At 44.6% G+C, this 22,496-nt stretch overlaps 1 protein-coding gene across 1 annotated transcript; it reads right to left on the reverse strand.

Annotated features, from left to right (window-relative positions):
• Positions 1-4,865: 4,865 nt before the first annotated feature.
• On the reverse strand, positions 4,866-20,818 carry LOC142803333 (endothelin-converting enzyme 2-like). The gene is made up of 5 exons (XM_075888451.1): positions 20,726-20,818; positions 19,980-20,264; positions 17,011-17,208; positions 13,932-14,078; positions 4,866-5,816 (listed from the first exon to the last, which is right to left on the reverse strand). The coding sequence occupies exons 2-4, from the start codon at positions 20,203-20,205 to the stop codon at positions 14,065-14,067; spliced, it is 438 nt and encodes a 145-aa protein (XP_075744566.1). The 5' UTR covers positions 20,206-20,264; positions 20,726-20,818; the 3' UTR covers positions 4,866-5,816; positions 13,932-14,064.
• Between the last annotated feature and the right edge of the window lie 1,678 nt (positions 20,819-22,496).

The following is a 22,496-nucleotide window of genomic DNA, read 5'->3' on the forward strand; positions in this document are numbered from 1 at the left end:
TCCATCGGAAATGCAGCCGTCGCAGCAGGTGCACTTGTTTGTGTCGTTAATGAGCTTCTCTGCAGCGCATCGAAACTAACGTGAGAACTCTTACATATTCATCAATGACATGATACATCTGGAGTGCAGCGGTGCATGTTTAACCTTTATTTGGCTTTTTTAACTCGCAACTCGATGCTTTGTCAAAGGAAAATTAGGAAGGCTGCTGTTATGTCGAGGCCCATCAGCGTCAGACTCTGTCAAATAATGCGCAATGAAGTATAAGTCTCTTAGTTTGCACAAATTTCTCCCAGGTTTATCAAAGTCTCGTAATCGATGAAGCCATCGACTTGGTTCTGGCGGGGACATCATATTGGATGCGAAAGGCAGTGGCAGTATGGTCTGACGTAAACGCTTTAGGACTCATATTCACGCCAGCTGCAATGTGCGGTTTTGATTTGACAGGGAAAAAAAACGAGAAACGGTACTATATATGGTGAGCATTAGCGCAGTCGCACTAGTTTCTGGAAAGACGCCGAGTATTTTTATAAAAAAATATTTTATCACACTGAAATACAGACCTCAGCTATGCACAGCGTTACTCTCCATAAATTAAATGAAGAATGATATTTGCCTCAAAGTGGAGCGTGATTTCTTGATATACGCAATCTTTTCATGTACAACCAGCCAGAACGCCGACGGATGACTGGCAACTTTCGGACGATCATGCCCAGCTCTCTCTGAAGACTGGGGCGGTCGTCACCTTCAACCCGGCAGAACTGCGTACCCCTTGAAAGTCACATATTCTCGCTCCTCACTTAACCTGTTTCCTTTTCTCTTAGGATCGCTATGCATAGACTCTTCTCGTCCTTGGGGGGAGAAGGGGGGGGGGGGCTGGACACCTTAAACCGTGCTTTAGAAGCCAACTGGCGACCCTTGCCCACGCCCACTAAGCTGCAATATCCTGTGAGGCCATGGAAGAGTGCACTCTTATACAGTATACCGTGAGCTTTATAATAAAAATTGTTTCTTTTTTCTAGTCATTCTTTAGTAGCGATCAATGGACGAAACAAGTGCATTTTAACTGACTTTTTTTTGCGACTGACAAAGTGGTCGGCCGTGCTAGAACAAATTTCACGCTTGTGCTCATGTGAACAAAATATGTCAAATTTAAAACGCTAGTGAAATCTACGCACCCCCTGTGCACTCTTCTCTGTAGTTTTGTGCTTGCTTCTTTTATGCATTTTATGCGTAAACACGACAATTATATTATGTATCTTACTATCTTCAGAAGCCAGAAGCAGGATTTATACATGTCTTTAATAGCTTGGAAGGCTTTATTTGCACTTGAATAGGCACGTGAAAGAAGAGTAGGTTACCGAGATTGAACGATGCACCCATATTTTGAGATAAAAGTTAACACAATCGTTCTGCTCTATACTTATCTCTATACTTAACTTGATCCGTATAGTGCAGACGATAAGAATTGAAGAGCGAATGGTCCAAACAGGGAACAGACACAACTGTCCCGGCTGTAGGCAGAGTTATGTTCTTCACCTCGATCGACAGTTTTCACAGGGCGAGAGTGAGTGGTCTGGAAATTTTCGTCTTTATGCTGCGTGGAAATGGCCCAAATAGCGCGTGCCGGTGTGCGCTACACCCCTCGCAGCGCACGTGGCCCTGCGAAGGCACGCGTTTGGGAATTTGCGAAAGCCAGTGGGTTGCCAGACTGGAGACACAGCCAACCACTCAGCAACACGGTGGTGCCCACGAGAAAATTGTGTATTGAAAACATTCAAGAATTGATTCAGCTCTTCTTTTTAGCTCGTTTTATGCCGTGACAGCTGGGATGTCTTAGTTCTCTTCAAAGAATACATGTGTTCAATATTTCAATTTCAGTTAAAATCTATGTGAAATACACAGTTTAGGACCCAACGACGGATTTAATACCATAGCGCAAAACTTAGAAACTATAAAGGCTAAAAAGAAGTAAGAAAATGGCCTCGAACTCTAAATAATTTAGTTTTGCCCATCGACTTCAAGTGCTAACTCACACAACATGAACTAATTGCGAATGAAAGCATGCCAAGTAAGGAACGAAGACACGAATGCACCACACTGGATACAGCCAGTTTGGTTGTTTCTGGTTCCAATTCAGCGCTGTTCCAATGGGTCTGGCTAGGTTTGATTCCTAGGGGTCCTAGTGGTAGTGCTCGCGAAAAGCATTTATTTACGTTATATACGTGTAGGACCTTTTTAGAAGTCCGTACAGACTAGGTATATTCTCTATTCCGGTACTCCATTGGATGAAGCCGCCATCCTGGCTCTCTGGACCAAATACTGCTGGGCCTAAAGGCCAGAGCAGCCGAGCAGAGCCGCCTCCCAGTCCTCTCGCCTAGGGTTAGGGTTAGGAGCAATGACTACGTTATCTCGGCAGGCCCACACCATGTGGTAGGTGTCTACCACCTCCCCGCAGTGCTGGCTTTCTCCTGTGCCCGTAGGGTTCTGGACTCAGTCGTCTTTAACGCGGCAGCGTTAATAACTCGTTTCGCTGAAATTACGGCGTTGGCGTTGGTGTCAGCATGGTTGGTTGTGAACAAAAATCATCTTTGTGCCCATGAACTAAAAGTCATTAGGCTGTAAAGTAATTGAAATAGGGGATTCGAACCCGCGCCGTCTGTGTGGCAAGCAGGTGTTTACCACAGAGCCAAAATATTTGTTGAAACTGGTTTGCAAAAAGCCCTATTTCGATGTCATGTAGTGGAATAAGTCCGCTTAACACTTCTCATATTGCGCGAAAGGAAAGCAGAACCGCGCCAAGCATCACATGATGTGAATTGAGCAGCTAGTCATGTTTTAAAGGTTCACTTATTACAAAAAAACTCCGACATATTTAATCATTAGCAGCAGCAGAACCATCGAGAATGTTCACGTGCTGCCCGACGGACGCGTACAAGTCTCGTGGCTAATTCACAACAGAAACAAAAATGCCGTAGCGGGCACCTAACTGTGTTTGTAATAGCATTTAGTGTTACTTTCGTTACTTTAAGGCATGGTGGAGACCTGCACCTAGAATCGTAGCAGGTTAGTAGTTCGGAAGGTAATACACGTGAGGCTCGATTACGCTATTGCAACCTACTCTTTAAGGCGAAGCTCACATTTCCTTGAATTTTTATTTCAAACTGACTTTTTTAGCTAAAATGGAGCACAAGCGTGAGCTGTAATTGTAAGTTTATTTTAAAATTTTTGTCTGGTGTTTTGATAGAAGTCAGATCACACAAGTGTTCTTCTCTCGTTTGTCGTCAAAAAAGGCATCTTCTGGGTTCATGATCTTTACACAAGACATGAAATTGATAACTTGTTTGTATTCAATAACTTCTACAGCTTCTTCAGCTCTTCAGCCCTCGGTGGCTGATCTATAACTATTGCTGCAATCATAACTATCAGGGATAAAAAAAAGTTGGCGCTGTGATGCACCACCCCTAGCTGGCTTCTATGTGCAACTAGCTTTTACGGGTACAGTCAGAGTGAACGGACTTTCGAACACCACGTCGTTACGTCAGTCAAGAAGTAGGACACGTTCTCAGCATACGCTAGGCACTTGCGTATTCGGGTAGGATCGACGGATTTTCGCAAAGTAGAGAGAGCTTCCCCGTGGACTGGATCTACCAGCTCTTTGTTGTGATTGCGATACGTATTTGTGATGGAGTGGAAAAGTTGCATGCGAAGTGTTACTCTACAGCGATGTTCCCAGTTGACTGTGATCATGTGCAGATCTCAGTTCAAAAGACACATGGTGTCTCAGCGTTAGAGTATACTGTTAGAAACCCCAAAGCGCGAACAAAAATTTATTGAGTTAAAGACATTATATTTTAGAGTGATTCGCTTTACCCAATAGAAAGTGAGGATGAATGGACGGTTTTCTTGTTGATCAGCACAAAATTTCTTCGGAAAATAAATTTTACATTGATTGAGAACACTGCCTAAACTACCCTTAAAGAGAGACAGAATAAGCCTAAACTGCAGAGATAAAAGTTGCCTTTCCCCTGAACCAATGCCACCGCCAATGAGATTGTAGCCTTATTTAATGCTATTGTGTCTCGAAACCCATTTCAGGGAAATTTCGGTGTCGTCTTATTTAGTTGTGAGCGACATTTCAGCCTTGTCTGAGATTGAAATTTCGAGAACAAACACTTGCTTTTAGTGAATAGTAAACAAAGCCTTCGGCGTAACAGGCAACTGCTCCACCATAAAGCTGCGCCACTCCTTCAAAAAGTTAAAGAACTTATGAAAACACGTATATGTATAGGCTGTAGTGAGATGAGTCAGTTTAACGCATGTAAGTTTTTTTAGCAGAATCGTAACATAGCTAGAGTCAAAACATTTGAATCGCACAACGAGTGGGCGTTTCAAGGTCAACTCGTCATGAACACGTCAGAAATAAGTGATCATTATTATCTGGAAACACAGTGAGTCCGTGTTACCTTACTGAAGCCCTGTCAGCATTTTCGTGCTTTGCAAAGAAAAAAATCTGCGTTAGTGGGCGCTGCGCAGCTGTACTTGCAGTACGCCTTTTAATTTGAAAAAGCCAACGTTACGCACAAATCGTATCTTTACGGCATGATTGAGTTATGTATCTAGAACCGAATCCAGCCACGGGTGTTGATCTGTATTCACTTCAAGGCGAAGCTCAAGAGTCCACAAACTTTTTGTGCGACTGGCAGATTTATCCAAATTTATGCTGTTCGTAAAATGCAGATACTGCTGCGAAACTTTGTCTGCATTGAGTTTTTTATTATCATTATTCATTTTCACTAGTTCCTAGCAGAGAAGACAAGTTGTTCAAAGAAGGTTTCATAAAAAATATTACGTAACAAAGACCCATTTTGCGAATAATATAAATTGTTGAAGCCGTAATTTTTGTTTCAACGACTCCTGTCACCAAGCACGCATGGTATGTGTACTATAGAAATGTGAACTTTTGATAACAAACACCCTAATATATATCACAGGTCCTATGGATAATAGAAACATTGTATTTGTAGGTAAATAGTTGAAAATTGGAAGCTAAACGCCAATGCGGGAGCTTTTGTAAAGAACAATATTTTTTATGCAACACATGAAAAACAAAGACTAGAGTAAAAGAAAAACAACTGCATAGAAAAATAAATAAGGGACACCTGAAAGAGGAAGAGGGGCTGGTAACGTATTGAATTACGTATATTTTTGAGAAAACGGTACAGATCTTTACGCAAGAATCTCGGTGTTACATGAGAGATACGAGATAAGCGAAACGCGTGACTGTGCGCTGTCTCGCTTTTATACCCCAGTCGAGAAAATAGGGAGCGGGCAGGCAAAATGAAAATGGGGCCATGGAATAATACTTCCCTATATATACAATCAATGAAATGTTGACAATGAAGTACGCTATTTAAACTTCGGAGTTCAGCGTACACCACAGTAAGACCCGAACACTGCGCTTGACCTCGGTCTTGTTACGACCAGAAGTCACACTTCTTCCTTGGATTCATCAACTGTCCACCGCTGCAACCAAACGCATTTGTGAACTCTTGCATGTTCATAAGTGGCACGATACACCGCAGCCGTTTAGGTGCGTGGCGGCCCTCTTGAAAGCTATACTCTGCGCACATCTTCATGCACTGAGATATGAAGAACAGGCGTTCCGCCGATACGTTGAGACCTTTCAACGTTTGCGTACGCTGCATAATTGGCAAAGAAGAGAACGCCTTGTATGCTGTCTTGACACCCACATGATCAGCCAAAATCTCGGATTCGGTGAAGTCATCTACCTCGTCCCGGCGAGCTCTTCGCCGCAACTGCGAATAGTCAGAATTTAAATTGCGCGCGTTACGCACACGTTTCAAAAGTCATCAAAACCAGCCACGCTACAGTACGCTGCTTCATTGTATTGTACTTGAAAGGCAAAACAGTATCTCTCTAACACTAGTGAAATTCCTATAAAGATTTCTTGGTATTGGATATTGACAAATCTTAACACGATAAAGACAAAACGTATGGAAACTGTGCATCTTAGGGTGGTCTTAAGTGCATAAATTCTATAGGCGCGTTAATATTGGTTCATACAATTTTGGCGAACCGCGTGGGGACATTTATATGATTCCCCTGTAGATATGCAACAAAATGCAACAAAAAAGGCGTACCCCTTGCAAGCTGTATTCTTCAAAAGCATAAACAGGTCATCAACTAACCCGTAACAACGACATGATTTTGAGTTGTAATGCTCGCTCTGTCACACTTCGCTCGATGAGTAGAGCTTGCGCACATCTGACCTACTCCGCAAAAGATTCTGCAGAACTTTACACTGTCTTTCATTATACAGGCAATTTTCTGTAAGGATGTATCACTTTCACTCGTGCAACAGTAGTGCGTTATTTTGTAAATTGTAAGTTGCAACAGCTTCTCTTGCTGGAATATGCTGCGTACAAGAAACAAGGAGAAATAACAACCTTCTGTTCTCTGTAGATTCTGGACCGAGGTATCTCAACTTAGATTGATTGAGCTTTACAGTTCTTTCTGCTAAAAAATTGAAGTAATACGATAAATAGCATTATCCTGCGAAACTGCAAATAATCTATAATGTTGCTTTGCCACCGGTAAATGAGTTGTAATTCAAAATACTATAGGCACTTATTAAAAAATACTGTATTTGAGTGCGACTACAAGAAAGCGAATATATGAGCCCTGCTAAAACAGTGATCATTGACATGCAAATATAATATTTACTTTTTTATATTGCAAGAGAGTGTAATAACGACGCCAGGTAGTAGGCTGACAGCCCGTACGGACACAAATGCTCGAGCAGTCCAGCGTCTATAGCTCGCGCACCCGCTCGCGCTTCGCACTCAGAGATGGTCCCACTTGTCATTGCCTAGCGAATTCCCCACTACAATACCTCGTGATGAAGACGAGTCATCCTGGCGACTAAAGGTGACAAGAGAACAAAAGGGTCGTCGCAGGGCTTGAGGCGACTGATGTGGACTGTCTCAAGACCAAGGCGGCGTTGGTCCGTGGACGGCTTGAGCAGTTCAATCACATAGGTGACAGAAGAATGGTGCTGTATGACGCGGTAAGGGCCCGTATACTTCGGTGCAAACTTGAGAGTCGGTCCACGAGAGTGCAAAGGCAGTCGGAGCCACACGAGAGAACTAACGGGAAAGTGTCCTGAACAAGATCATGGTCGTAGCGATCTTTTTGGAGGCCTTGATTATCAGCTGTGAAGGACCGTGCAAGCTGACGACACTCTTCGGCATGTTCGGCCATTTATGAAGCTGGGCTGAACTCGGAGGCATCAGGTTTGTATGACAGAATTGTGTCGAGTGTGCTGCATGAGTCACGACTATATAAAAAAATGAAGGAAAGCCTGTTGTTGAATGAATCGCCGTATTGTAAGCGTACGTCACGACAGGAAGAACGACATCCCAATTGAAGTGGTTGGAATCAATACACATAGTGAGCATGTCTGCAAAGGTTCTATTGAAACGTTCCGTGAGGCCGTTTGTTCGCGGGTGGTAGGCTGTTGATGTGCGGTGTACCGAACAGCATGGATGTAGGAACTGCTGCAGATATTCGGACAAAAACACGTGACCTCTGTCACTCTGGAGCTCCTGTGGTGTACCATGACGAAGAACGAACCGATGCAGGATGAAGGTTGCAACGTCACGAGCACCAGCCGAAGGTAGCGCTGCTGTTTCGGCGTACCTTGTCAGATGGTCGGCAGCCACAATCACCCATCGATTACCACCAACAGAGCACGGTAGTGGGCCGTATAGGTCAATCCCACCATGGTCAAATGGGCGTGCAGGTCATGGTAAAGATTGCAGTTGACCGGCTGACTGAGAAAATGTCTTGCGCTGCAGACAGAAGGAACATAAGCGAATGTGTTTCCGTACAAACGTGTACATACCCCACCAGTAATATCGTTGGTAAATCCACTCATACGTCTTTAGCACACCGGCGTGTGCGTGTTGCGGTTCAGCATGAAAATATTTGCACTTATCAGACCACATACGCCTGGGTATGACTAGCAGCCATTTACGACCCGCCACTTGATAGTTGCGACGGTATAGCAGAACATTTCGTATGGCAAAACGCGTCGCTTGGCAGCGAAGAGCACGCGGGTAACCGGAAGTTGATGCGTCAGAAAGCATATTCAAGAGCGAGACAATTCAGGGGTCCTTCCGCTGTTCGGATGACATGTCTGTGACGCTGACGGCAGAGAGGGGAAGGTAAAGGGCTGATATTTCCGTATCATCAGAATTCACGGGTGGTTGTGAAAGCGCATCTGCGTCAGAGTGCTTTTACCCCGATCAGTAGACTACGCTTATGTCGAATTCCTGGAGTTTTAGTGCCCAATGTCCAAGAAGACCAAAAGGATCTTTCAGTAAAGCCAACCAACAGAGCGCGTGATGGTCAGTTACCACATCTAAAGTTTGGCCGTACAAATAGGGGCAAAACTTTTTCTCGCCCACACCATCGCGAGGAACTCTTTTTCCGTAACAGAATAGTTGGCTTCTGCCTTAGTGAGGGCGCGGCTAGCATAGTTGATTACATACTCCATAAAAACTGGTAAGCGTTGCACGAGTACTGCACCAAGGCCGACGCCACTCGCATTCGTGCGTACTTCGGTCGGCGTAGTAGGGTCGTAAGGGCGCAGTACGGGTGGTGAAGTAACGATTTGGCGCAGTGTTGCAAAGAATTCGTCACAGGCTGCTGTTCAATTCAAAAGATCTGCGGGGCCAGCAAGGAGTTTGGTAAGTGTAGCGAGGATGGACGCAAAGTTCCGGAAAAACCGACGAAAATAGTAGCACAGGCCCACAAGGCTTCGTAGTTCCTTAACTGTAGTCTGCTTAGGAAACTCAGCAACAGCACGAAGCTTGTCAAGGTCGGGAAGGATGCCGGCTTTCGAAACGACATGGCCAAGTATGGTCAGTTGTTTAGCCCCGAAGTGACACTTCTTCAGGTTAAGCTGAAGTCTGGCGGTGGTAAGGCGCTGTAGTATCTTACGCACACGTGTGAGATAAGAAGTGAAATAGGATGAAAAGACCACAACGTCATCAGATAGCACAACCATATGTTCCATTTGAGACCGCGCAAAATGCGGTCCATCATTCGCTCGAATGTGGCGGGCGCATTGCAGAGTCCGAATGGCATTACGGTAAATTCATATAGGCCATCTGCTGTGACGAAGGCCATTTTCGAACGATCAGAATAGGCCATTGGGACCTGCGAATAACCTGAGCGAAGGTCAAGCGAGGAAATAAATTCTGCACCTTGGAGACAATCGAGAGCGTCGTCTACGCGAGAAAGTGGGTGAACATCTTTCCTTGAATTGTTGTTTAGGCACCTGTAGTCTACACAGAACCGGATCAAACCATATTTTTTTTACGAGTAGAATTGTTGAAGACCAAGGACTACAAGAAGGCTTGATGACTCCACGCTGTAGCATGTCGTCTACTTGTTCTGCTATTACGCGACGCTCCGCCGGTGCCACACGATAGGGGTGCTGGCGCAAAGGAGTACTCTTCCCTGTGTCAATTGTCTGCATAACGGTGTTCGTCCTTCCTAGCACCACTTTGGGGAAAGTCAAACGAACGCCTGAATTCGTGCAACAGGGTAACAAGCTGCTCTCGTTGAGCCGGGGCTAGATGGCAGTCAATAGAACGGTGAAATGCATCGGAAGACAGGCTGTCCGAGGCAAGGTGAGGAAGCAATGCATGCAGCTCCATATTCTGCTTGGTGTCAAAGAAATCGGCAAGCATGATAGTACCTTCATCAATTGGCTGAATGTGGCCGAGCGTCTCGTTGAGGCTCACACTGAGGGGCACGAGTTAGGATTGGAAATTAATATTACGGTAGTATCTTGACAAAGCGCAAGAACGGCGAATGGCAGCGATGTGTGGTGGCGGCTATCGAAGATGTCAGATGACGTGAATAGGATGGTAGCATCAGAAAGTGAAGCACAGTAGGCAGGGACAAACTGGGCGGTGAAAGAAGGAAGGTCAATGTCTACCACGACGACAAAGTTAGCCACACCAGATATGGCCGCATCAACAGAAGGCGCATAAGAAAACGGTAACAGCCCCACTTCGGCCCGAGCACAGTCCACGATGGCGTGATAACGTGATAAGAAATCCCATCCTAGTATGACGTCGTGGGAACACAAAGCCAACACGTGAAATTCAATGGTGTACAACACGTCTCGAGTGACCACTTTTGCTGTACATGCCGCGACGGGCTAAATTTGTTGGGCGCTCGCAGTGTTAAGAGAAACCACGGGAGAAAGCATCGTCACTTTACAAAAGGAGCGGCAGAGCCTTTGACTTATCACAGATATCGCGGCACCGGTATCGATGAGTGCAAGTGTTCGTACATATTCGACGATTACATCAATAAGATTGGTGAGAGACAGGCGATGACTTAACGATTAGACTACGACGCAGCTCGTGCCTCCGGAGCTGCGGCAGTGCGTTTTCCGTCTCAATAGAGGTGGGTCGTCGACGCATAGGCGATACAGAATGACGACTTGTTGAAGAAGAAGGCGAGCGGGAAGTAGAACGTCGAGAAGTGGCGGTTCGAGTGCTGGAAGCAGCTTGTGCGTGATGTTCGTGAACTTCAGGTGGCACGTGCGGTGCGCGGTATGGAGGCCGAAACGAATAGTCAGGGTATCTTGGTGCGTTAACTGCGAAGCGCCGACGACACAGACGTGCAACGTGGCTTATAATTCAGTGAAAGTAACACATGGGCCGGTTGTCAGCAGAGTGCCAAGGATTTCCAGCATGCTGCTGTGTTGTTGGAAACGGCGCGGTGAACGGTGGCACAGGTTGTGGCGTATACAATGGCAGACGAGATGGAGGCATTGCCGCGACGGCCGCATAAGTCAGTGGCGCGGCAACAGGTGTTGGTGGAGAGGGAGACGTAGGTAATGGGAACGTCTCGGAGAACTGCTCCTGAATAGCCTGCCTGATGGTCGGCGTTAGGCGGTTCGTCGGTGCTTCGGTGGTTGGCAGATACGAGAGACACGAAAGCTGTCGAGCGACCTCTTCGCGTACATATTCTTTTATCTGCTCCAGCAATGTGCTGTCGCCACCGACGGCCAGGGCAGTGAGAGAGTCGTCTGCTGCCTTCGACCTCGGAACTGATGCACGTTGTTTGCAAATCTCTTACAAGATCTGGCACAAGGTGACAAGTTCGGATACGGTACTTCAGCCCTTCGCCAGCAACATTTGAAAGGCATCATCGTCTATGCCTTTCAAGGTATGCCTGATCTTGTCTTGTTCGGTCATGCAGGGTCAAATAGCCGGCATAAATTCATAACATCCTCAATTTAGTGTGTGAAGCTTTCGCCCTGCCTTTATGCACGTCCGCGTAGGCGCTGTTAAGCACGCAGCTTGCGTACTGCGGGCCGATCAAACCCAGCTGCCAGGGTGGTCTTGAAAGCAGCCCAAGTGGTAAACTCAGCACAGTGGTTTGTGAACCACAGGCAGGCGACGTCTTTGAGATAAAATAGGACATACTCCAATTTCGAGGGGTCGTCCCACTTGTTGGCAGCACTCACATTTTCAAACAGATGCAACCAGTCTTCCACATCTTTGTCCTCAGTGCCGCTAAAGAAGGGGTGATCCCGTTGGTGCAGGGTGGTAGGCACGATGACCAGTTCAGATAGGGCCGTGCTTTCCTGGGTGGCGCCTTGCTCGGTTGTCTGATCAGGCATTGCTGATACAGTGGGCAGCTTCCGGCTTCAAAGTTCCAGATTTGCGTACCCAGCACCTCCAACACTTTGCAAGGGAGTTTAATAGCAACGTCAGGTAATAGGCAGACAGCCAGTACGGACACAAATTCTCGAGCAGTCCAGCATCTCCAGCTCGTGCACACGCTCGCGCTTCGCACTCATAAGTATTTTTCTTATGGATAAAAATCTGCACTTGAAAACAACCTCTCAGTCCGTCATCGGTTATCACATACATTGCATTAGCTGGCGGTGTTCTGTTTCAATAACGCTCAGTACAAGGACAATAAATGATGGTGTAAGTGATTGTTAGGGTGGTCAAAAAGTACAATAGAGGAATAAATATCGTGCGATATTGTATTACTTGTGTAAGTAAATAATAGGATCTGAGAAATCTTGATAAAAACCTTTGTTCGAAATCTGCATGTTACACTGCAAATTGCGTCGAAAGACGATAGTCTTGCGTTTGAAGAGAGTGAAGAAAACACTTATTTGATGTTCTGCGCAAGAAAATCGGTGAATGGTATTCTGGAGGCGCTGCCTCAGAGTGCCTCGAGCGTGTAGCGGCGGCGAACGAGCGCATCGAGGCACGTTAGACACGAGCGCCATCTGGCAGTTATCTTCGAAAACGAAGGCGTGCGCACCCGCGAAGAAAGTTGTGCGCCAGTCTCGGAGGTGGTAAGGTGTGGAACGCAAAGCAACGGGCAGGTTCCGCCACGGTGTCGTCGTAGCAAAGCAGTGTCAGCGCAGTGCAATAAACGCTACAGTCCTTAGAGTTACTTGTGTGTGCCTCTTTTAGCATTAATGCAGAAATACAAAACATCAACGTGTGGTTATGGCGCCTCAGATATGCGCAATAATTGGTTTTTACTTGACAATCGCACAACTATGAACGCTAAGTCTTGAGAAATATTTGGGGGGGGGGGGCGCTGCGGATGTGGTCAGCCGTTTGGTGCCGTTCGAGATATCGTTAAGGGCGGACAGACAAATGTACAGACAGACAGACAAAGAGGCAGACAGATAAACACACCAAAATTTTTCCATTGAAGGTCCCCAAGAAAGACTATTGTCTTTAAAACGGACGCTTTCGTGTATGAGTACAGTCGATAAGCGAAAATTCTTAAATTGGGAAGCATATGACTAAGCGTCCTTTCTGGCTTTGAGGAAGGCGTAGGGTGGGAAGTGCGTAGGGAGAATGTTTGCAGCGCTTGTTGGCGGGAACGGCTGAGCGAGTGAGTGTGGGGCAAGCGCAGCCCGCGCGCTGCAGCGAGAAGGCGTCTTCCGCCCCGTCCTGCGCTCGCTGCCAGCGTGCATTTGTTGTTTTCCCCTGCGCTCGGAACTTCAACGGCGAGAGTGGAGTGTGGCCCCAACGAGCTTTTCTCCTAAGAAGCGTGAGGCTGTATGTTTACATGTGACGCAACGCCAAGGGGCAGTACAGTCGCTATTACCGAAAGGCTTGTTCGTGTCCGTGCACTGTACAAAATTACAGGTAGCATGTGTATTTTCAACCGTTCCATTTTTGTTCCCTACTAACACAGAAATAACGAAATACTTTTCAGATTAACCTCCTATGAACAAGCTGTGGCGCCAGCTATTTTTTGATGTTCCTTTGATGTGTTCGTGAACCATCAGCCATAGCTTGACTGACACAGAAATGCGTGACCTCTCTTGTCTGTCTGGTTTGTGCACCTAATATATTGACCATTAGGCAGACGCTCTATTTAAAGGTATCTTCAATGTCGTCCTTCTTATATTGTTGAATAAAAGAACCGATTACAATCATTTTTAGAAATACGCATTGATATGGTGAACAAGAAGAAAAGTATTTTGTATTAATCACGGGGGCACTTGATGGTCGAATTTGCTTATTCAAAATTAGCTGAATGCTTCAATCGCAATTACGTAAGAGTGTTTCACGCGAACAATTTTCATGATACTTGCAAATCAAGTTATTGTAACTTGAAATTCTTCTCATTACACAAGATTTTCCAGCAGTATGATTTACGAGAAGAAAGCACACAATGTTAAAAAACTGTCTCTATTGTTTCTAATGACGAAATTGCTTCTAAGCATAAAAATCGTACTTTTTGCTCAATTCTCTCGAAGTATTCATGGGGAGCAGCCACCTCAAAAACTCCTCTATTTGCTGCAAGATTGGTCAGGCATATCCAACGCCTGTACTTACGGCAAGTTTGTACGTTCTTCTGAGACAAAGCGTCCTCTTCCTGTATTTTTCCATGAACCTGCGGGATGCCCATTGTCGATGTCCTCCCTCGTCGTCAAAGCTTCTTCCTTTGGCGTCATATGCGTGCATAATTTCATGGCCCACTATCTGAAAGAACAGAAATCTTTCACTGAAATAAAGTTCAGAGGGCCGGACATAGTGATAGCAAAGGATGTATTTTGGAAACAGCTTTGCCGGAGTTTTTTATGCCTAAAGCTGTTGGGATTGACTCCTAGGGAACGAAGTGGCTGGTCCCCTTATATATATAAGTCGGTCTAACACGAAAGTTAAACCTTTCTTTGCAGAGGTAGTTAAGCGTTTATTAGGCAGGTTCCAGCAACAGCAACAAATCGCAAAGTTCTGTTAGGAACGGCAAGCAGCTCGAAACTTGCAGCGCGCATATCAAGCACAAAGCACGCACGAAATTGGAAAAACAGGACCAGCGCGGAGTAACGGCTGTCTCAGCTCCATACTGGAAAAAAAGAGGCGTGAAACGAGTGCACAAGTGTACACAAGACATAAGCAAACTGTCAGAATTTTTCCTGCGTCGTCGTTTAGCAGCGCGCTCCTTTCGTAAACGAGTTGGCGCAGCATACGAGGTGACCTTCGTCCTTTCCATAACTACGAGGTTGCTAAGCGTGCGCGCTGGAGAGGCCACGCTCCGTGGAGGCTGTGTTTCGTGTAGGCGAAGGCCTTCCTGAGCTCCCCACCCGAGTTGGTCAGACCATCTCGTCACTGATAACGAAAACGCATTTCTTCATAGAAGCTGTGAGCCCTGCCTAACAGGGTATAGTGTTTATAAATGGCTTGCCGTTATCATTCCGTGCGAGGTACGCTCTTTGGTGGAGTGCTTAGCGTCGCGTGCTGGGAAACGAGAGGTTGCTGGTGCGATTTCGCGCAGCAGATGCTTGCCTTCTGTTTTGTTTTCAATTTATCAATCAACGTCACTTCCGTGACGAAGCTATGTCAGAGGAGCCATGGTGGAGAGCGGCATAAAACACTCAGCTGTTAAAACCGATCGTGAGCCGCGTAGATTAGAAAACTCGTGTTGAAACTTTACTGCCGCATGTAAACACGTATCACTTTTGTGTTGTATACTGATTTCTGTACAGACGTGTCAGCCACATTTGTTCGTTTTTTTCTTGAAGCCGTCTAGCTCCCAGAGAAGGAATTGCATGTGTTGCTTTATGGTGAGCGTTGCAGCTTATTCACGAGGAAGTAGGGCCTTCCGCGGGCTTGATTCTTTAACAGAGGAATGAGCACACGTGCAGTGAACGCTCCTAACTGGTATACGTGTTACTTCTAGCATACATGCCCAAGAAACTTCAGTAATAATTAACAGCTGCATCAAACACGTATAACTTGCTACGAGAAGCATTTCTTCACATAGCTCCCAATATGCGTCAGAAATGAAATACTCGCTTATACTTGCATAATAGGTATGCAGCACACCGGTAGTACATGGTTCCTGCATTGTTGCTTTCTTTAGAATCTGTTTTTCATAGAGATTCTTCGGCTGTGATGATAGGTTTTTGTATGCACTTCTCGAGATCCTTTGGACACAGTGTGAAAGAACTTACCATTCCGAGGCCACCATAATTAAGCGCCTGTGGAGCTTCAAGGTAATACAATGGGCGTGTAATAATGGCAGTTGGTATGACAATTAGGTTAAAGTCAGGTTGGTAATGTGCTTTCACGTCCGTCTCGTCAAATATATGCGTTGTCCGGTCGGCCCATTTTTGATGGCAAGAAAGGGACATAGCCTTAATCCATGATGGGAAAAGGCGGTTCAGTGGTACATTTGGGAACGATTCTGTAGGTACAAAAACAAAGCCTCGCTATTTCACCAATTCTCACACAGTGATAGTACTTTCATTCTGTTATGTGTTGCGCGAAATTTGTTTCGGAAAAGAAGTGAAAGGAGAGTTAGAATAATAGGCGTAATCTTTTACAGAATAGCCCTACTCAAGGGTCTCTTATCAGCATGGGCAGCTAAAAAAAAACACGGGTGATCTCTCTATATAGAAATCGTAATAACAAAAAAGGAAAACATGTTCTTAACACAGGTTGTTGAGCGTTTATCGCGTATTGTTTCAGCGATAGTTACAAATGTCAAAGTCACGTTAAACCAAGGCGCACCATCCTCCCCTCCTTGACACTGCGAGATAAGGGCTATCCTTCTCAAAGCCGGGAGAAGTAAGCGTAGGTGAGCGGGAGACAACGCGTGCTCATTGTACCATCTTGCTGCTAATGCTGAAAACACAATTCTCTTCGAGATGATCCTGACTGAGCAGCGGTAAGTTGTAGATATAAATAGCTTGCCGTTTAAACGAACACAGATATATATATATATATATATATATATATATATATATATATATATATATATATATATATATATATATATATATATATATATTGTTAGGAATTTTGCTCTGTCGCAATGGTAGCGGTGGCGACGAGCGGCGAGCCGTCGAGCGGACTTCGATGAAGCCTTAGCCCGAAGGTGAAACAGGGAGGCAATCCGTTTAGAAAACAGCAACAAAAGTAGCGTTTACTGTAGCAGGTTGTCGTTTTACAGGGCCGGCCAGCACGACAACGTCGGCTGGGGCAAAATCTACTAACATGGGGCCGGCTCGGCCTTAAATAGCGTCTTTGGTCCATTCTTTCCGACCAGTTCTCGGGCTCGGAGGGGGAGACGTAGCCCTACCCGGAACTGCAAAGTGGTTCGGCGGAGGAAACGACGTTATCCCCGGACTGCACGGTTCTCCTGCACAGAAGGCGGCGCTGGGAGGGGGGGGGGGAGACAGTTCGTCGAAACAGGGCTAGATCTTGTGAGACTTGCTCCCGATCGAGGAACATGTCTGTGGCACAACAATATATATAAAGAGAGAGAGAAGAGATCTATATATATATATATATATATATATATATATATATATATATACATATATATATATAGATATATTTCAAATAACGGCCACAATTTCGCGAAATTGCTGCGTAAGCGTGTGGAGCATGCAAAAATAAAAATACTGACTGTAGAGTTGTTCCACGTATGCGGGATCCAGGTATCGTTCAGGACTTCCTACGTATGATCGCATTTTGAAGAGCTTCTGGAGAGCAATAAAGCGATCTTGTCCTTCAACCCAACTTGAATTCTCGAACGTCTCGGCGTACGCATTGCGAATATTAAGCAGCATTGTTTTCACATCTTCGAGCGACTTCCGTGGGACCACTGCGTAGCAGGGAACATGGAAACCAATAAAATTATCGCAGTGCTTACATTTAAACGTAAGGTTTAAGCAATTTATTATCAGGTGTAATAAATTTTTGTCGAAGTTTTTTGTTGGTTAAAATCCTGTCGTTTCCTTGTGCCTGATCATCTGCACACAAAAACGAGCTTTGCTCACATGTGACAAATGCAACTCACGACAAAACTTTCAGTGAAGCATTATTTGTCATCGCAAAACAAGAAGACATATTTCATTTCTCGGAGACGCTGTACATGATTGCTTTACTTCCTTTACCCAACAGCTATACTGCTACACTTCGAAGAATAGTTCTTTAGGCAATCCAGTGGCGCATTTCTTTAGCTAAAGGTGCAAAAAAAAACACGACACAAAGTAAATACAAACGCAACAGCGAAAGTTCTGTCTCCTATGTTTGTTTCAGTTTTTGGTCTTGTCTGCGTTGTAAAACTCAAAACTACACTGCTTCGTGCAGTCGAGAAGTATGGCCTTTTATTCAAATTCACTGTCTTCTTCAGTGCTTTCTACTCCAGGTAATAAGAAAATAAATAAACATATAAACAAATAACTAAATAAATTCTGTACGTAAGTAAATTAGCATGTAAACTGCTTTCCTCTTTTTTTTTTTTTCAAGCACAAGAAACCAATGAACCTATGGCTGACTGGACACGCACTCCTGACCACAAACCTCAGCAATTTGCCTATGAAAAAGGAGATTCCGCATATAAAATAATTTACTGCTCAAAATTCGCACTTGGCGGGAGCAGGAATCACTCTTGCATCCCTTACGGTGGCCAAGGAAACACCGAGCGACGTAGCAAATGGCGTACGGGTGGTCTTGAGAGAGTGGGTTTGACTCTTCGCCACACGGTTGTCGGATTCACTTAGCACCTTCGCTCGAATCTGTAGCTCACTGGTAATCGTACTTTCGGTACAACCAATGTCATAAAGAAGGTGCTCTAAGACCAACAGGGAAGAAATTTCGCTTTGGTTGAGCGCGTGCTAAATACGCTAGAGCTGGCTATGCTGTATAGAATTTCACCCGAGTAAAAAAAAAAAGCGATGACGACTGCGTACGATTTCAGGACAACAGCATATGACGAATTGGCCTCCCTAAACTGCTGTGCACCAATACCACACAAGAAATATGGTAATCGACATAACTTCTACAAGTAGCGATGAAACAAATTAAGAAGAATCTTCTTTGCTGCTTATTCTTCCGAAGAGTTTTCAAAACAGTCTATGCTAACGTCCGCAGCTACCATGCGGTACCAGTTCTTTTCAGCTGAATCTTCGATAAAATAAAAAAAACGACATCAGCGTTTCCTTATGCGCGGACATGGTCTAAGCATGCGAAGGGAACAAACATTAAGATCGGAAAACAACTTCAATGCAATACTATCAAAAGGGACAGTTTGCTTAAGCTTTATTGGATATTACAAATAGAGATAAGAGCTAGTGAATTATTTCACCGGAAACTGTCTTCTTATGCAAAACAGTTAGTGGAATAAAGCCGGTATTCATTACGACAATAGAAATATTTGTTGTATTGTAAGAGCAGTAGTAGAAAGCATTGTGCAGCAGTCCATAAACTACATTTAGATATAGATATAGAACGTTATTAGTCTGTTTACAATGCAATAAAACGCTGCCCACATCAAAAAATGTAAGTAATGTTGCTTATGCTGCTTCATGCATGTTCGGGTATGCAAGCAAAGAAAACTCTAATCAGTACGTTATCACCCGTCATGAAGAACATGACATTCACGTAGACTTGAATGATATCGTAACACATGGAAACCATCGTGAGAGCCCAACTAAACACGACACGCAGAAAGTGAGAGACGAGGACAGGCTGCGTGTAGTGTTTAGTCGCGCTCTCACGAGGGTTTCTATCTCGAAGCACCAACTCGACCAACAGTCAACTCTTTTGAAGTATCGTAACACATTACCCATGTTGGTAATACATCTGTCATTTCACGAACACGCTCAATGTAGTGGGTACTTAAACGAACACGACAGAACTTCACAGACAGAGAGACAGATAGATAGATAGATAGATAGATAGATAGATAGATAGATAGATAGATAGACAGACAGACAGGCAGACAGACAGATAGGTATATATATATATATATATATATATATATATATATATATATATATATATATATATAGATAGATAGATAGATAGATAGATAGATAGATAGATAGATAGATAGATAGATAGCGAGATAGGTATAGATAGATAGACAGACAGATAGATAGATAGACAGATAGGTAGATAGATAGACAGACAGACAGATAGATAGATAGATTAAAAGCTAGATAGGTGGGTAGATAGATAGATAGATAGACAGACAGACAGGCAGACAGACAGACAGACAGACAGACAGACAGATAGATAGATTGATAGATAGATTGATAGATAGATAGATAGATAGATAGATAGATAGATAGATAGATAGATAGATAGATAGATAGATAGATAGATAGATAGATAGATAGATAGATAGATAGATAGATAGATAGATAGATAGATAGATAGATAGATAGATAGATAGATAGATAGATAGATAGATAGATATTAATTCCTTCTAGTTTGATTGAACACTCTACAGCTATAATTGAAGAATGCTAGGAACACCGACAAACACTCCTTAGAATGAATATGGTCTCTGCGACGATTCTTGTAAAGAGTCTAGTACATCAGCAATACATTCTTCAAATGTACACCGTAGAAAAACTGTTAACGCACCGGTTTGATAGTAGGGGCTTGTGACAGCTATGCGCATCGCCTTTTTGGCGTGCTCGTAGCAAGCGGCGCTTTTCGTGCTTCTGCCGACGAGCAAGTTTGGCACTGTGTATTTCATCAGCTGCCTGAAGACACTCCAAGCGACCAGGTACTGAAGCCCCTTCTCACCCACGGACTTCGCCTTGAGCAGCTGAACGATAAGGCTGAGGACGCTCTGTTGGACGATCATAGAATCTCTACTTCTGTAGGTGTTCTTGGTGTACTTCGAAATGTAGCTCGCCCACTGATCTGGTGATGATAACAAAAGGAAGAAATCGTCTAGTAATGGTAACTAAAGAAAGTGCCAAGGTAGCTAGAGTAACGGTCAAGGCAGCCACAGTAAGCTTCAATTCGTCGTGTTTGAGTTATCGCAGATGACATAGTACTGCAAGGGGCCTGTGCGCCTTTACAATCACCATTAGGTATGCTGATAAACGTTTTCAGCTAACTCATATCATGTGCTTGCTATTGGTGATGCCTCTTGTTTCATCTGAGTGGACTAGGAGATAAGTACACGCAGCATGCGATCAGGAAAGTGCGCTAGAGAGCAGCATGCAATACCACTTCTATTGCTAGTGTGAAAATACTATAAACAGGACTGTCTATTATTTCAAAGTTTAGCCCATTAAATGCAGGATACTTTTGTACATTAGGCACCTAAAGATTTATTTTGCAATGTAATAGAAAATCTGATTCATACTCTCACCTACCTGAACTGACGTATGGTGCTGTGTAAGCACCAAAATTACCGATGGCCCAATAGATTCCGGGGGCGTATGGATGGATTTGAGCTTCGGCGATGCTCATAACTGGATAAACAAAAAAAAATGTTTAGAGAGCAAAACTTTTTGCAACAGACACGCGCACTCATAGCTCTCTCGTATGAACAATAGTGAAATATTTGGCGTCACTGAGGGAAAGAAATAATAATTTTAAAAACAAACGATCACTTAGCGTGTTCTAGAAGCTTCTAGCTGGACGTGTGCAACGTCAGTCATATACGGAATTCCGTGTACATGTGGCAGGGCGCACTTTAGAGATACTGAGCGTTGCAATAACGAGGCACTTCAGGAACACGTCTGTTCATTAAAGAGTGGTATTGAGATCAATGTATAGTAACATCTTGTGCTAGATATGGGTAAATTTCCTGCCTGTCCAGCATCACCCTCCTAAAACAATATCGTGAAGGCACGCACAGAGTTATTCGAGGTCTCTATCATCTACTAAAATTATGAGTGATCTTTCATTCTTCCGTAGCCTGATCTGCTGGAAAAAAAGATCAGCTATCAGGCATCCCGCTCGTGTCTAAAATTCTAACGCGATTTTTATTCCTTCGGGCATATACATATTCTTGGTTTCTCCAAAAATCTTGGCAGTCAGCGGCTATTCTCGTGGCACCTTCGTTTTTCCGTGTACACGATGATTTTCAAAAAGAAAAAGTCACAGCTTTGCCGCAAAGACGAAGCAATGAACGCGATAGTAACAAATCGAAAGGTCACGCGAAAAATGGCAACCAGATTGAAACGTGCCCCGCATTTCTCACGAACAAATGACGCACAAAACGTACTCAACAGATGAGCACGAATAAGCGTCCTAATTGTTACTTCGCTGTGTCTGAAAAACACGCCCTTATCGCAAAGGAAGACTGTGCAACCAGTGCAGTGGCCATTGTGCGCTCGCTTGAACAGAATCGTCTCGCTGACAGCACAAGGTTTACGATTGTCCCCACCGCGAGATAAGTGAGCACACTCGAGAGCATCCCCTCTCGGCGGGGGAAGCTACGCGTGGGATATGACGATCTGGTAATGCGCGCTCATTGCGCCATCTCACTGGTAATGCTGAAAACACGATGGTAGTTTCCTCAAGATTCCCATGGCCAGCACAAAAGTGCACTTATAAATAGCTTGCCATTTAGACGTTCAACGAGGTCCTCCTTCGTGGCTTACTGGTTTATGCCTCGTACTCATACATTAGAAGCCGGAGGTTCGACTCCGCGTGCCGGAGTCTTCTGGATTATTTTTCCTTCTATCGTTTTTATATAGATATACGTATACACATACGGCGAATGACGTTGACGTCGACGCCAGTGCCGGTGGCAAAATCCAGCGCAGGGTGAGCACATAAGTGCTATTGCAATAAAAAAAAACTTCTGATGGTGCTTTCGATTCTACCTTTACCACAAGACAAAGGTTCTGATCCCCTCATTCTCATCTACCGGAATAGTCCAGGAGTCGATGGTTTCAATCGAGCCCTCCTACTGACAGGACGTGGAACCAAAGTTCAAAAGTAGGACTTCCGGATACTACACAAAAAGTTAACAAGAAACGTCGTCGTTAGCAAGGACGTCACATTCAAGCGCAAGAAGGCTACAACTGGAACACGCATCAAGGGGCTGGAAACCTGGTGACGCTCCACTCAAGTCAGCGTGTTTGAGTCTGATGTCACCAAGGGCAGGGTGCAGTAATCACTCCGGGGCAAAGA

Source organism: Rhipicephalus microplus, chromosome 3, assembly GCF_043290135.1.
Source record: "Rhipicephalus microplus isolate Deutch F79 chromosome 3, USDA_Rmic, whole genome shotgun sequence".
NCBI classification, from domain to species: Eukaryota; Metazoa; Arthropoda; class Arachnida; order Ixodida; family Ixodidae; genus Rhipicephalus; species Rhipicephalus microplus.